We start from the raw sequence: 13,884 nt of genomic DNA, 5'->3' as shown, positions 1-13,884 counted from the left end.
CATTTCAAAATTTTTAGAAATTTTTTATTGAAAAAATTTTAATTAAATAATTAAAAAAAATTTCACCTGTAAAAAACTTGAAAAACTGTAAGTGTAATTTTTTAGAAATATCTTTTTAGTTGTAATTTAATTAAAAAAAAAAAAATCAAAATTTTCAGACGTCTGCTAACTTCAGTGTCATAAATTTATTCATTTTTTATTCAGAATGAATTAAAATATATACATTCGCGATTTTTAAAAAATGAAGAAATATTTTATTCAAATTGATAACTATTCGTACGTATAAATTACTTTTATATCATACACGCTTTAAGATTAATATTTAAGTTCTCGTTCATATTTAAAATATTTAAATACTTTGATCTTGAGAATTTGGACAATAAATGAATATTGTAAACACACTTGACAAATATACGTTATTGAATTTTGTTTTATCTTATTAATTTATTAATTTGAATAGTATTTGAGAGAAATCTATACAAGTTCTTAATATTTTAACTTGGAAAAAATGTTTGAGATTATGAGTATGTTGTTTTACTCTATTACATCTATTGACTTTGTAAGAACTAGACAAGGATGCTAACCATAAGATGCGCCTGATGAAACTGAAATAAATCAACGAAACGTTGCAATTCTTATAATTTAACATCTTTATTCATTGCCCAAATTCCCAAGATTGAGTTATTTAAATATTATATATTAATTTCAATTGCTAATCAAAATATCAATTTGAATGACATTGAATTGTTCTTTTAGTCAATAGTTTTTTCAATAAAACTTCAAAATAAAAAAGTTAAATTTTTTGAAATTTATAATATAAAATGTTACGATGAATTAATAACTTGTTTTTGTAAAAAATTTATAATATCTTGTCCCAACTCTTTGTATAAAGTAGACTGCGGTGAATTTGGCTGTGCTAAAACAATTGGTTTTCCAATATCTCCACACTCTATTGTATCTTTGTCTAAAGGAAATTTTTTTAAAATTGGTACACCTAAAAAGTCAATAAGAAAAATAAATACAAAAAAATCCGTTTTTTAAAAATAATAATTAAAAAAAAAAGACATGTTTATGATATTATTAAAGATATATTAAGTATTTAATAATTTAGCAATAATGCTTTACCTAATTCTTTAGACAAAATAGTGCCTCCTTCACCAAATAACGATACTTGCTCTAAACATTTTGGACATGTTATGTTCGTCATATTTTCAACAAGTCCAGCTATTGGAACATTCATTTTTTGAAACATTCTAGCACCTTTTCGCGCCACGTCTAACGCTGCCTTTTGAGGAGTTGTAACAATAACAACACCACTAATAGGAATATTTTGAATTAAAGAAAGAAGGGTATCTCCAGTTCCGGGAGGTGTATCGACTACAAGATAATCAAGAGAATCCCAAGCAACTTGTCTGAGTAATTTCTCTAACGCACTCATTACCATCAATCCTCTCCAAATAACCGGTGACTTTTCGTCAACCAAAAATCCCATTGACATACTAAAATATGAAAAAATTATGTAATTCCATTTTTTTTTATAAAAATTGAAAATTAAAAATTATTACCACTTGACTCCATAATTGACAAGAGGCTCCATTAAATTATCATTATTGAGTAAAGGTGTTTGATGAAGATTCATCATTAATGGAATCGTTGGTCCAAAAATATCAGCATCTAATAAGCCTACTGCTTTCTGGGGTTGAATAATTTTCAATGCGGTAGCTAAATTAACACTTGTTGTAGATTTACCAACTCCACCTTTTCCAGATGCAACTAACAGTATTTGCTTGACACCTTTTATACTTTTTTGCTTAGGAAGTCCTTTACCCATTACTTGTTGGCGTCTTTTATTTTCATCATTTAGACTATTTGATGTTGATGATGATAACTGAAACAATTCAAGTTATTTTAATAGAGAAAATTTTATTTTTTGCAAAAATTTGTTTATTCGTAAAAAAAAGAACAAAACATAATAGATTTTCAATAAATCGGTAAGTTATTGGTTTCACCCCAATTTTTGGAAATCGAGCTCTCATCCGTTCTTCCCTCTTTGAGGTCCTGTGAAGCTATTCTAGCCATTCCTACTAGGATGTCACTACGTCTGCGGCGCTCGAAAGGGCTCCCCTGAATAAAAAAAAGTATTGAGACAAAGAAATAAGTGCTGGAAAGTATTGGATTGACTAGAAAACCAATCCTTTTTTCTTTGTCTCAATACTTTTTTTTAATCAGGGTCCACCAAACTTAAATTTCCTATACCATTGAAACCGATTCGGACCAGTAGATTTTAAGAAATCTCAAGAATAAAATTTTTTTTTGGAATAACTTTTAAAGTCAGTTCTTAAACTCAAAAAATGACGTCGATTGCTGCAAATCACATCAAAATCAGTTGATACGTTGAAGAGAAACCGTTCACGAAAAATTTCGAAAAAAGTGTTTTTTGAAGTTATACTTCTTTTGGCGCGTTGGAGAAAATTGATGAGGGTGAATTTTTACGATGCGCGCGCACACCGACTCCCAAATTTAACAGTATGAAATTAGTTCTAGGTGGCATGAAAGTCGATAGCTATGTTCAAGTTGTATATTCTAGTATTTTTGTACTTAGAAGTTCTAAGTTAGAATAGGGATGCACGATTCCAAAAGAAAAATCGATCTCAAGAATCGCGATAAATTTTATCGAAAGAATTGATCCTTGATAAAATCGAGTGTGATAGAATCGATCCACTGATAATCGATCGTTTGAATGAAGGCGTAATTTTCAAGGTTAAAGAATTCCATATCATTATAATGAACTAATTTAAAAATTAATATGGCTTATACTAATGCATTTTCAATTATTAAAATAGACGTTTCTTCTAGATTGAAAATAATATTTTATTGCACTTAATAACAGTGAATTATAATTTTTTTACTAAATGCTTTCTAATATTTAAATGAGTTAATTAATTATTAATTAAATTGATTTAATTAAATATTAATACTGCTATTAAATATTAATCAAATAAAAAGTATTATTAGTTAAATGTATATTTTAATAAAAAAATAAATATTTTTTTCTAGTTTCAAAAAGAATAATAAAATTATTAAAAGAAAGTAAAATTAAGTTTTTCTTATTAGAAATACCATTCCGCTGTTGGTAGGGATTTAAGGAACAATATTTGCTGTAAATGGTCAGCACTTAATCGATTTCTGACAGCATTTCCAATATGACTAGCAATAGAAAAAAGTCTTTCACACGGGACAGAAGTTGCAGGAATCGTGAGGTGTTCTAAGGCTATCGATGATAAAACTGGTGCAGATTTTTTTTTCTCGGTTCAAAACTCAATTGCGTTTTCATCTTCTTGAGAAGGACTATCGATAAATTTTTTTTTCTAATATGATTATAAAAATTTTCAATGACACAGAATTTATTAGATATTTCACCATATTTGTATTTTATTTATATAGTAAATGAGTTAAAAAATTACACTTGTTGATTTGAATAATTTCTATAAGTGGGATTTTTTCTCATTTTAACTGCTACAATTAATTTGTTATAATATTTAAAAAAAATTTTATTTCAATTTTAGAATCAAGTTTTTAAATTACTTAAAAAATACTTTCTTTCAAATACTCTCGAATAATCGTTTGATTACTATCAAGGACGATATCTTAAATTTCATTAGCCAAAGAAAAGGATTGACAGTGTATACTTTCAACTGTCAAAGTTTACGCGCTCACTCCATTGACTTAAATGATTCAGTTATACAAAAATCACAGATTTTGATGTTAAATGAAACTTGGCTGGATGACACTGAATCAGTTAGCATACCACATTTTAATTGCATCGTTCAATATAAACGATCAAATCATCGAGCTGGAGGAGTTGCTATTTATCACAATGCAAACGATACTACAAATATTATTACTCCTTGCATTAATATGACAGTCAGACAGTCCGAATTTGTAAGTTCATCAAAGTCGACCGTAGGTGAATTTTGTGTAGCGGAGTATGTAATGGAAGATGGTCATAAAATTGTTTTAGTTGCAATTTATATTTCTCCAAATCAAAAAATTGAAGACATTATTTATTTTTTGAAAAGAACATTATTTCCATTCACAACAATTGGAGCATCTTATATGGGTAAAAATGAGGATAAGTTACCTATGATTTTGAGTGGAGACTTTAATATAAACTTTAATTCAAAGACTTCTGAGCCACTGATAAAATTTCTTAATGACGATTTAAATCTATCAATTAATAATGACACTTCAGTTTCAACAACACGGCATGGCACCACTATTGATGGTGTATTTACAAGGTACTTATCTACAGTTTCAACAGGACTATTTATATCATATTTTAGCTACCACAAACCTCTTGTTACTCACGTCCCTATTCAGTCACTACGAGAAGAATCTACAAGTATAAAATAGTTTATTTAAAATATTTATAAATATATTTAATTCATAGTCATAATGATTGTATATTTTTACTATGTAGTCATATTTTCACGTAAATAAAACGTTTTTCATTTAAATGTAATCTTTTTAATTAATTTTAGTATAATATTTATCGTTAATCACCACTGAATTTTAGTTATTTTTTTTCTATACGTCAAAGAAGTATAACTTCTAACGCGTGTACATGAGTACACACATTCTTTTTTTTTTTTTTAATACAACTTCGAAATTTCTTCTCGAATCATTTTCGATGTAAAAAATTACGGTAATTATTTACAAATCGGGTCTACCATTTTAATTTTCATTTTTTTGAACAAAATTTATTTTTTAATTTTGATATATTTTTTTTAAATATATAAAAAAATGAACAATTAAAAAAAAAAGTTGATTACTACAATTTTATTGTAGTAAAAGTCACTAACTATACTTACAAAATTTTCGGCCGGGACACAAAATAAGCGCTAACGCAGTAAGCATAGCTTAATATAAGACGTCATTTTGCTTATTGTTGATGTAAACAAAACGGACAAGAACAGACCTGTCATTGTTCAGATATACAAGCACTCAATATAATGATTTTAGACTTAAAAATTAGTTGACAGTGAAAAACTGGTGTGTATAATTGTGTATTATAGAATTTTCTAAAATGAGTGATAATTCTTTAATCGTGTGTTCCTCTGAATATTGCGGTACAATTTATAACATTGAAGGTGATCAAGCTTTTCATGAATCATTGAAAAAAGGTAAGTCAAAAAAATTAAAGCTTGTCAATCGTTGTCGTAATTTCAGTAACACACTGAAAAAAATAAAGCATTTTGAACGGAGATCATAAATTCTTGTCTTTGAAAAATCAAACTAATTTTTATTTAATTTAGCTAAAACTATTTATTTGCTTAGCTAGTACAATAAACGTAAAATGAAGATCTTTCCTCAAAATATTAGAAATAAAATAATTCATTTCATCATATTCTTGAGCTACAAATTTTGTACCTTGAAAATATTATAATGTTTGTATAAGCTAATTAACTTGCATTGATTTATAGGTTCAAATTACGCTTCAGAAGTCTTTCAACGGTTGTTAAATAACAGCGATAAAGAAAGTGTTGAAAATGCAGAACAGTCCACTAGTAATTTGCCGGATGAGGAACTTACTAACGACATTCAGATTGACAATTCAGCGATCAGTAAAAATTTGACAGATCAAAATGTTGATAAAGGTAAACATTAACATAGTAAATATTTTTTATATTTATTACTAGCTGACCCGGTGAACTTCGTATCACCTACAAAAAATTTTTTTTTTACAAATTTTGATTTGTGATTTTTAACCTGTAAACTCTAATTTATTTTTGTCAACAATTAACACTGGTCGTATTGTAGACGGTTAAGTTGGTATTAAGTTATTAAATGAAACTTGTTGGTCATTTTAATATGTTTTATGTGCTTTATTTATATAATAAATGTATAACAAATTATAGAGCCTTTGGCGCGTAACCAAACGATCCGGGTTCGATTCCCGGTCTGGGCTGTCCGAATTACTTTTTCAGTTACCGAAAATTCCTACTGAGTAAAGGTCCTCCCCTTCCCCATTTATCCTTTATTTCCCCCAGTTCCCAAAAATTTGTCTTTAATGACAAATTTAGCTATTATATATGGCTTTTTTATATATATATATATATATATATATATATATATATATATATATATATATATATATATATATATATCTTTATATATATATAAAGATACCCAAAGTATACTTATACGTATCTTCCTGCATATTGGACAATCAACAGATTCGGTAGAATCTGGCGCCAAGTTCCGTTCTCAAGCCAGACTACCGAGTGTGTTATACCGTAAGCAGAATCGTTTTTTGAGGTTACAAGTTTTTTTTCAAATTTAATTTGATTTTTTTTTTATATGATATTTTATAATAGTAGTTCATGCTTTTTATTACGCGTATTACTTGATTATTAACAATTATCTTTATAATTTTTATTTAAAATTATTAAAAATAATCAGCACAAACTATAGCGACCCAGATTTTTAGATTACATTCCTCTAGGCCGATACACGGCATCCCTATGAGAGAAGCTGTTGTGTACTAGCCTTAATGTGGTGTCACCTATGCAGTTTTGTTGTAGTTATCCCATCTCGTGCTGCCACCAGACATAGTGTTGCCAACACAGATCACCTAGTAGGCGGTTTCACCCGCGTCTTGTGTCATAGCGTTGAGTACTTTCAGCCATATTGTGTCGCATAAAAATTTTATAATTAAAACAAATCTTTTTTTTTTTTTTTTAACACATAAATAAGTATATATTGTGCTCAAAAAGTGACAAAGAGTACTGAATAATAATATGAGTTCACCAAAAGTGTCAGATGACTCGGAAGAACATTGATCAAGAAAAAGCAGCCAGCATCAGAATTCTAGTGAGAGCGAGAGAGAGGTCTCTCCGCCACCACCACCTAAGAAAAGACGTTTCGAGACTTATAAATCGAGCCTAAAAAACCTCGAACAACAAGTGGCCCTTTTAACTAATCAAATTTTTGGTAACACTCAATCTGCATTTCAGGAAACACCTGGCCAGTCTCCCAGGAGTGTTGAGGAAGTACAACCTCAGGTTTCATTAGCAACAGGCATGGAGTCGACTCAGTCGGAATTCCTCACAACTCCTAACGAACCTTCCAAGGTATTGGACCTAGGTCAGTGCAAGACTGAGGTTGATAGCCGGAAGGTATTACGGGAAGCATGTCCAGAAAAGTTGAAATTAATATCTGAACTTCAGAAATTTGATTCAGCAAATTGGAAAGAACTCAGGTACGGAAATACTTTAAAAGAATTTTTAGCTTCTCCAGGCTTCACAGATCTGAAGGTCAATGAGGAGCTATGTTATCTGGACAAGAGTAAGGACCTTAACCTGTCAACGGAAAGAACCTTGGCGGGCTTGTCAAATGCAATTTTGGAACAAAACCGACTCCTGAAGGATACTCTCCAGGGTATTGTAAACTGGACGTTCTCAAACAGGGAGAATGTTAATCCAGAGACAATGCACGAACTTTTCTCAGCGAATTTCGGTCCTAATTCAGAGTATTTCAAGAATTCCGAGAAGATGTTACAGGTAGTATGCGGTAAAAGAGCTTCATGCATTGAGGCTAGAAGAGAAAGAGTAATATCGGAAGCTCCGAATAAGCAGATCCAAGTAGCCTTGAGGAACATTCCACCCAGCACGGTGTACCTTTTTGGTAAGGAAAGATTAGGTTCTCTAATACAATCTCTAGGGGGTCCTCAGTCTTGGCTAAGGAACACGGGCCAGCCAGGATCAAGATACACACATCAAAGGAAGAGCGAGAATCAGACCCATTCAGCGACTCGCCAGTCCCATCCTCCATTAAGACCAGCTCAAAACGCAGTAAGTAAGCCGGAATCTCAATTTCAGGCAACGAGGCCAAAGAATTGGAAGAAAGAGACTCCTAAATCCAAGAGCTCTTATTCCTTTCGTAAAAAACATAACTCGTGACTATATGGAGGTAACACAGTTCTCAGGAGGCCAGCTAGCCAAATTTCACGACGAGTGGAAAAAGCTAGGAGCCCCAAAAGTAATCCTAGATATAATTACAGGTTTCCGCATCCCATTCACAGAGAAGCCAGTACTTACAAGCAATTGGAAGTCATCAACCTTCAGAACAAAAAGCACCCTTCAGCTGTCGGAACAGATAAGACTATTGATAGACCAGGGGGTACTAGAACAACCGGAACACCCAGGTTCGAGCTTCATCTCAAGGATGTTCCTAATAAAGAAATCGGACGGGGGGATACGCCCTATATTCGATCTCCAGAATTTAAACAGGTACGTGGAAGTGAAGTCATTCCAATTATTCTCTCACACAAAGATTCCAGACTTTCTCCAAGACGGGGACTGGATGACGAGAATAGACTTATCACAAGCATACCTGCACATACCTGTGGCAGAAGCACATCGCCGCTTTTTAAGAATCCTCTACGAGGATGTGCTGTTACAGCTGACGAGCTTGCCCTTTGGCCTCTCAGCTGCTCCGTATACGTTCTCGATGATAACGAACTGGATAGCAGAAATCCTTCGTTTCAGAGGCGTAAGAGTCGTGGTCTACCTGGACGATTTCCTGATTGTAGCTCAGGATCAGGAGGACTTAAAATCTCAAGTAGTCATGACGGTGAGATTGCTCGAAACCCTAGGTTGGCAATTGAACCGAAGCAAAAGTGTCCTAGTTCCTTGCCAGAAACTGGACTTCCTCGGAATATCCTGGGACACCAGGAAGGGCCAAATCAGTCTTCCAGCCAAGAAGGCCAAGACAATAATCAGATTGGCTCAGGAATTAAGTGCGAAAGAGAACAGCTCTCTCGTTCAGGCTCAATCCTTACTAGGACACCTGAATTTCGCAAACTTCGCGATACCCAGAGGTCGGTTGCACTGTCGCCATCTCCAGAGGTTCCTGATGGAATTCAACGGGAACAGACCGCGTCAAAGACGCCAGTTCGGGAACCAGGTGCAGAAGGAGCTAGATTGGTGGTGCAAAGCCACTGCGAGAACGACTCAGTTACACAAGGGCAGGGTTACCCACTTCCTGACCACCGACGCCGCAGACAGTGGTTGGGGAGCCCAACTAAACAACGTACACATGTCCGGAACCTGGACAATAAGCCAAAGGTCATGGCACTCCAACAAGAAAGAACTGTTGGCAGTGTACCTAGCAATAAAGCAACAATCTCACCGCCTTCGCAAGGCTCATATCTTGTTACAGACGGACAATCGAACTGTAGTGGCTTACATCCAAAAGGAAGGGGGTACGAGGTCCCTGGAGTTATACGAACTGACGTACGACCTATTACACCTAGTAGACGAGTTAGAAATCCTTCTGTCAGCTCACTACTTGCCAGGAAGATACAATGGTATAGCCGACAGGCTATCCAGAGGCGGAACTCTACCAGAATGGCACTTAAGGCCAGAGGCAACGCAAGAAGTCTTCCGAAAATGGGGAGTTCCCGAAATAGACTTATTTGCGAGCGCCGAGTCCTCTGTAGTCAAAGCATACGTCTCAAGAGACTGCAAGGATCAGTCAGCCAAATTTATCGATGCCTTCAGTCAAGTCTGGGACTACAACCTAGCTTGGGTCTTTCCACCACCCAACCTCTTGCCGAGAATACTAGCTCACCTTAACAAAGGTCGAGGTCAGTACCTGATAGTAGCGCCCAAGTGGGAACAGACGTTCTGGATGGCGGACTTAGCCAGCCGAAGCTCAGAGCAACCAATGACAATCAAGAACCTGGAACAAGTACTAGTGGATCTGTCAACAGGCAAGCCACCGCAGAAGGTGGATCAATTGACCCTTCAGGTGTGGAAGATTGGGGCTGGTGCAGAATGACCAGGGACTGGTCATCACAAGAAAGAGATTTGGTGAGAGAGAGTTGGCGAGCATCGACCTTACTTACTTACAAAACTCCAATCAAGAAATGGCTAGCCTGGTGCCGAGAGAAAGGGATGGATCCAGTATCACCCAGGGGCGTGGATCTCGCTCGTTTTCTTTCTCATCTCTTTGTAGAGGAAAAGTTAGCCTACAGCACTATCCTGGTCCACAAATCGGTAATAGCCACATTTTGTGCAAAAAGAGATCTATCGTCAGATTTTTTAGTTAAACAGGTTTTAAAAGCAATCTCAGTGGCAAGACCAAAGGAGACAAGGTCATCAATCTTGGACGCACAGATCCTGTTGGATTGGCTAAAATTAGACCTACCAAATTTATCCTTCTTTGAGGTGTCCAGGAGAACAGCTACGATACTGTTGTTGGTTTCAGGTAGACGAATTCACGACTTAACGTTACTGAAAATTTCTAAAAAATCGCTGGATAATCTAGGCAACGAGATCATCTTATGGCCGAGTTTTGGTTCTAAGACGGATAGAGCCGAATTTAGACAATCAGGCTGGAGGCTGTCTAAACACGAGAACATAAGGATTTGCCCAGTTACATGGGTTAGAGCCCTGATCAAGTTATCAGAGAAGCGAAGATCCTCACAAAATTTGGAAGAATTATTCATCACGGTCACTGGTTCAGTAAAACTGGCTTCGAGGACAATCATTGCGGGCTGGGTCCGCTCAGTCCTAGGTGAGGCAGGCATCGATGCTTCACCAGGCTCGGTACGGGCAGCAGTGGCTTCCAGAGGTTGGCTGGATAATTTGTCAGTCCAGGAGATTTTGGAAAGAGGTAACTGGAAAAGTGTAGAGACATTCAGGAATCATTACTGTAAACAGATAGAAAGACAAGACCAAAGGTCCCAGGGTCTTCTGTTCAACAACTTCAACCCGATAGGAAAGTCAGGTTCCTAGGGTCAGTTATGTAAGTACTTAAAGAATAACCTTCCAAAGACTAGATTATCTTGTCATTTAAAGAGATGTAATTACTCTGTGAAACAAGTTTATCTCTTATTTAATCCGCATCATATCATATAATTATTCTCTGTACTGTTTAATATGGAACTAATTAAAAAAAAAAAAAAAAAAAAAAAAAAGGCATTGGTAATAAAAAACAATAATAAAAGAAGAGGTTAATCATTCGGAAACTTCCTATCATTCACATTTCAGGCTTTACATTAACATTGGTCCAAAAAGCTGTCTCCAGCATCACATAGCGTTGAGAAGATCACCAGTAGATAGCAAACAGTTCTCTCATAGGGATGCCGTGTATCGGCCTAGAGGAATGTAATGCAAGTGTTTTGAACTACAACAAAACACGTATTATATTCCGGAGCCGATACACGGCATCCCGGTGTAGCTCTTACTGGATGAGAGATGCTATGACACAAGACGCGGGTGAAACCGCCTACTAGGTGATCTGTGTTGGCAACACTATGTCTGGTGGCAGCACGAGATGGGATAACTACAACAAAACTGCATAGGTGACACCACATTAAGGCTAGTACACAACAGCTTCTCTCATAGGGATGCCGTGTATCGGCTCAGGAATATAATACGTGTTTTGTTGTAGTTCAAAACACTTGCATTTTAACTTTTTTCTTATGTAAAAAGCGGATGGCCAGAGACTAAATAATATAACGATGCATGCTAATCTTATGATAGATGGAAAACTACAGTGAAAAAAAGATATTTGACAGCTTGCAATTACACACGCCAGGCGGCGCAAGAATAACTTTTACATGAACTATAGCTTAAAGGGGATAGTTTGCCACCGGAAATGTATTAAATTAAAATTGTCAATTTTTATTATAATTACAAAAAAAACTGAAATCCGAACAAAAACAGTTTCACTGTAAAAAAATCGTGCCAAGTCCACGTTCATAAGACTATTAAGAAAAAAAAATTTTATTTCTTTACAAAAAGATATAAAATAAAAAATTAAAAAATCCAAGTAACCGATATGGTTGTATATGATTTTCGAAAATTAAAAAAAAATTTTTGTAAATTTAAAAATTAAAAGAAACAATTTTGGAACGTACTTGGTGTGCGTTATTGTGTACTTGAATTTTTTTTAAGTGCACTAGTAGATACAATTTAGGAATTTCATAAAAAGTGAAATATTTCGTAACTACGCACACTAAATACGTTCCAAAATTATTTCTTTTAATTTTTAAATTTACAAAAATTTTTTTTTAATTTTCGAAAATCATATACAACCATATCGGTTACTTGGATTTTTTAATTTTTTATTTTATATCTTTTTGTAAAGAAATAAAATTTTTTTTTTCTTAATAGTCTTATGAACGTGGACTTGGCACGATTTTTTTACAGTGAAACTGTTTTTGTTCGGATTTTGTATACTCTTGCAACCTTGAGGCTCAAGCGTAACAATAGCGATTTCGATACAAAATTAACAATTTTTTATTTTTTAAGCTGAAATTTTTTTCAATTCCAAAATTCCAAAATTTTTTTTTTCTAAACCATCCCTGAACTATAACGAACAAAACAAAAAAAATTTTGAAAATCGGTCCAGCCGTTTTTGAGTTTTAGCGAGACTAACGCACAGCAATTGATTTTTATATATATAGATATACAATCATAATATTAAATTTTTTTTGCAATTTATACAGAAATACTAAATACTGAAAACTGGGAAGACTCTGCGGTTAAATTTTTATTACATGAATATTTAGTTCGGAAAGATAGATTCAGAAATCCTAAAATAAAAAAAAAAACTCTGTGGTGCGAAATCGCCAAGGAATTTAGCAAAATTAATAAAAGAGTTACCTACAATGATGTCAGTAAAAAATTATCAAATTTGAAAACATTTTACTCAAAAATTAAAAAAAATAATGCTAAAACAACAACAAGAACTGAACGTAAATCATGGCAATGGTTACCTCAAATAGAGGATATCTTTCATAACGATTTATCAATTCATTTTTGTTCAAATGTGATGACAAGTATGTCTTACGTAAATGAAGAACCAATGAACTTATCAACTGAATCAACAAGGTTTGATTAAATAAAGTGACCACAGCAATAAATAATTCTATTTTTAATCCCTGACAGGTAAACTGTGTAAAAAAATACTTACCTCAAAAATTTTACTTGAATGTAACATTAAAGTTTCTGTTCAGCTTGAATAATATTTTTTTCCCATTTAAATTACTTCAAAATTATGTGTATTTTACACATGATTGTTCGAACTTTTATGATGTAAAAGTAATAAATTTTTCTATCTTTATTGGATAGATGCATTTAAATAACTTTATAACTTTTTACTCTTATTACTTTTAGAAAAATATGATTTAGATAATAGCCTGTCAGAGATTAAAATGAAGTATTAAAATATTTACATAATCTTTTTTTTTTTTTTTTTTTTTTTTTTTTTTTTTTCAGTCAAGATAATAATCAAGAAAATACGGCAGAGATTAAGAATGGAAAAATTAATTGATAAACTGGATGAAAATAAAAACATACAAAACAAACAGATAGAAATCTGAAACCAAAGAGTCAGCGAATTGATCACTGTTTTCAAAGAGCATAATGAGATTCTTAAAAATATATCTAACAATATATCTAAGAAGGGAATTGAGAAACGAGCCTTAAATGATTGTAAAAGAAAAATCTCAACAGTTGAACAGGAAGAATTATCAAGTGCATTTATTATTTTTATACTAAGAGAAATATTTACAAATTTCTAAGAATTAACGGATTATAAACATAATTAAAATATTAAAAATACTTACTTGCTTAGCTTTTGTAGTATTAAGAAAAATAGATCGAAAATTTAATAAAGCATTCGGTAAAAATGACCTGGGCATTTTTAAATTTACCGCCAATATGATAAGAAAACTCACAATAAGCAATAACCTCAACAGTTCATGAACACTCAATGAATCAAGTTTAAAGATGATTTAATTGCAAATATTAAATATAATATATCAGTTAAATTAAATAATTTAATTTAATTATAATTTCAGATTTTTAG

The 13,884-nt window shown here is 33.1% G+C and overlaps 2 protein-coding genes across 4 annotated transcripts; one reads left to right on the top strand and one right to left on the bottom strand.

The window, feature by feature from the left end:
- Positions 1–48: 48 nt before the first annotated feature.
- Positions 49–13,773, bottom strand: LOC141535982 (iron-sulfur cluster transfer protein NUBPL). 2 transcript variants are annotated; one of them, XM_074256177.1, is made up of 4 exons: positions 13,643–13,773; positions 1,566–1,888; positions 1,126–1,499; positions 49–994 (listed from the first exon to the last, which is right to left on the bottom strand). In XM_074256177.1, exons 1-4 carry the CDS (start codon positions 13,715–13,717, stop codon positions 825–827), a joined length of 942 nt encoding a protein of 313 aa, XP_074112278.1. In that variant the 5' UTR covers positions 13,718–13,773; the 3' UTR covers positions 49–824. The 2 variants fall into 2 exon arrangements, with proteins under 2 accessions (XP_074112278.1, XP_074112279.1); XM_074256178.1 differs by lacking the exon at positions 13,643–13,773 and adding an exon at positions 12,988–13,253 and having other exon boundaries at positions 51–994.
- LOC141535981 (uncharacterized) lies at positions 4,814–7,961 on the top strand. Of its 2 annotated transcripts, XM_074256176.1 has the most exons (3): positions 4,814–5,183; positions 5,484–5,657; positions 7,017–7,180. In XM_074256176.1, the coding sequence occupies exons 1-3, from the start codon at positions 5,087–5,089 to the stop codon at positions 7,046–7,048; spliced, it is 303 nt and encodes a 100-aa protein (XP_074112277.1). In that variant the 5' UTR covers positions 4,814–5,086; the 3' UTR covers positions 7,049–7,180. The 2 variants fall into 2 exon arrangements, with proteins under 2 accessions (XP_074112277.1, XP_074112275.1); XM_074256174.1 differs by lacking the exon at positions 4,814–5,183 and having other exon boundaries at positions 5,503–5,657; positions 7,017–7,961.
- Positions 13,774–13,884: the final 111 nt, after the last annotated feature.

Source organism: Cotesia typhae, unplaced genomic scaffold, assembly GCF_013202065.1.
Source record: "Cotesia typhae breed Kobodo isofemale line unplaced genomic scaffold, CoteBio_Ctyphae scaffold_152, whole genome shotgun sequence".
Taxonomy (NCBI): Eukaryota; Metazoa; Arthropoda; class Insecta; order Hymenoptera; family Braconidae; genus Cotesia; species Cotesia typhae.
Note: the sequence above shows the minus strand (reverse complement) of the source record. Positions and strands in the feature narration are given on the sequence as shown.

Bases quoted from the DNA above. Each gene is read 5' to 3' on its own strand.
- LOC141535982 (XM_074256177.1), bottom strand. From the start codon at position 13,717: ATGCCCAGGTCATTTTTACCGAATGCTTTATTAAATTTTCGATCTATT. The intron at 1,889-13,642 runs GTAAGTATTTTT...GAATTGTTTCAG, and splicing joins ATACTACAAAAGCTAAGCAA to TTATCATCATCAACATCAAA. The intron at 1,500-1,565 runs GTAATAATTTTT...TTCATATTTTAG, and splicing joins GTCAATTATGGAGTCAAGTG to TATGTCAATGGGATTTTTGG.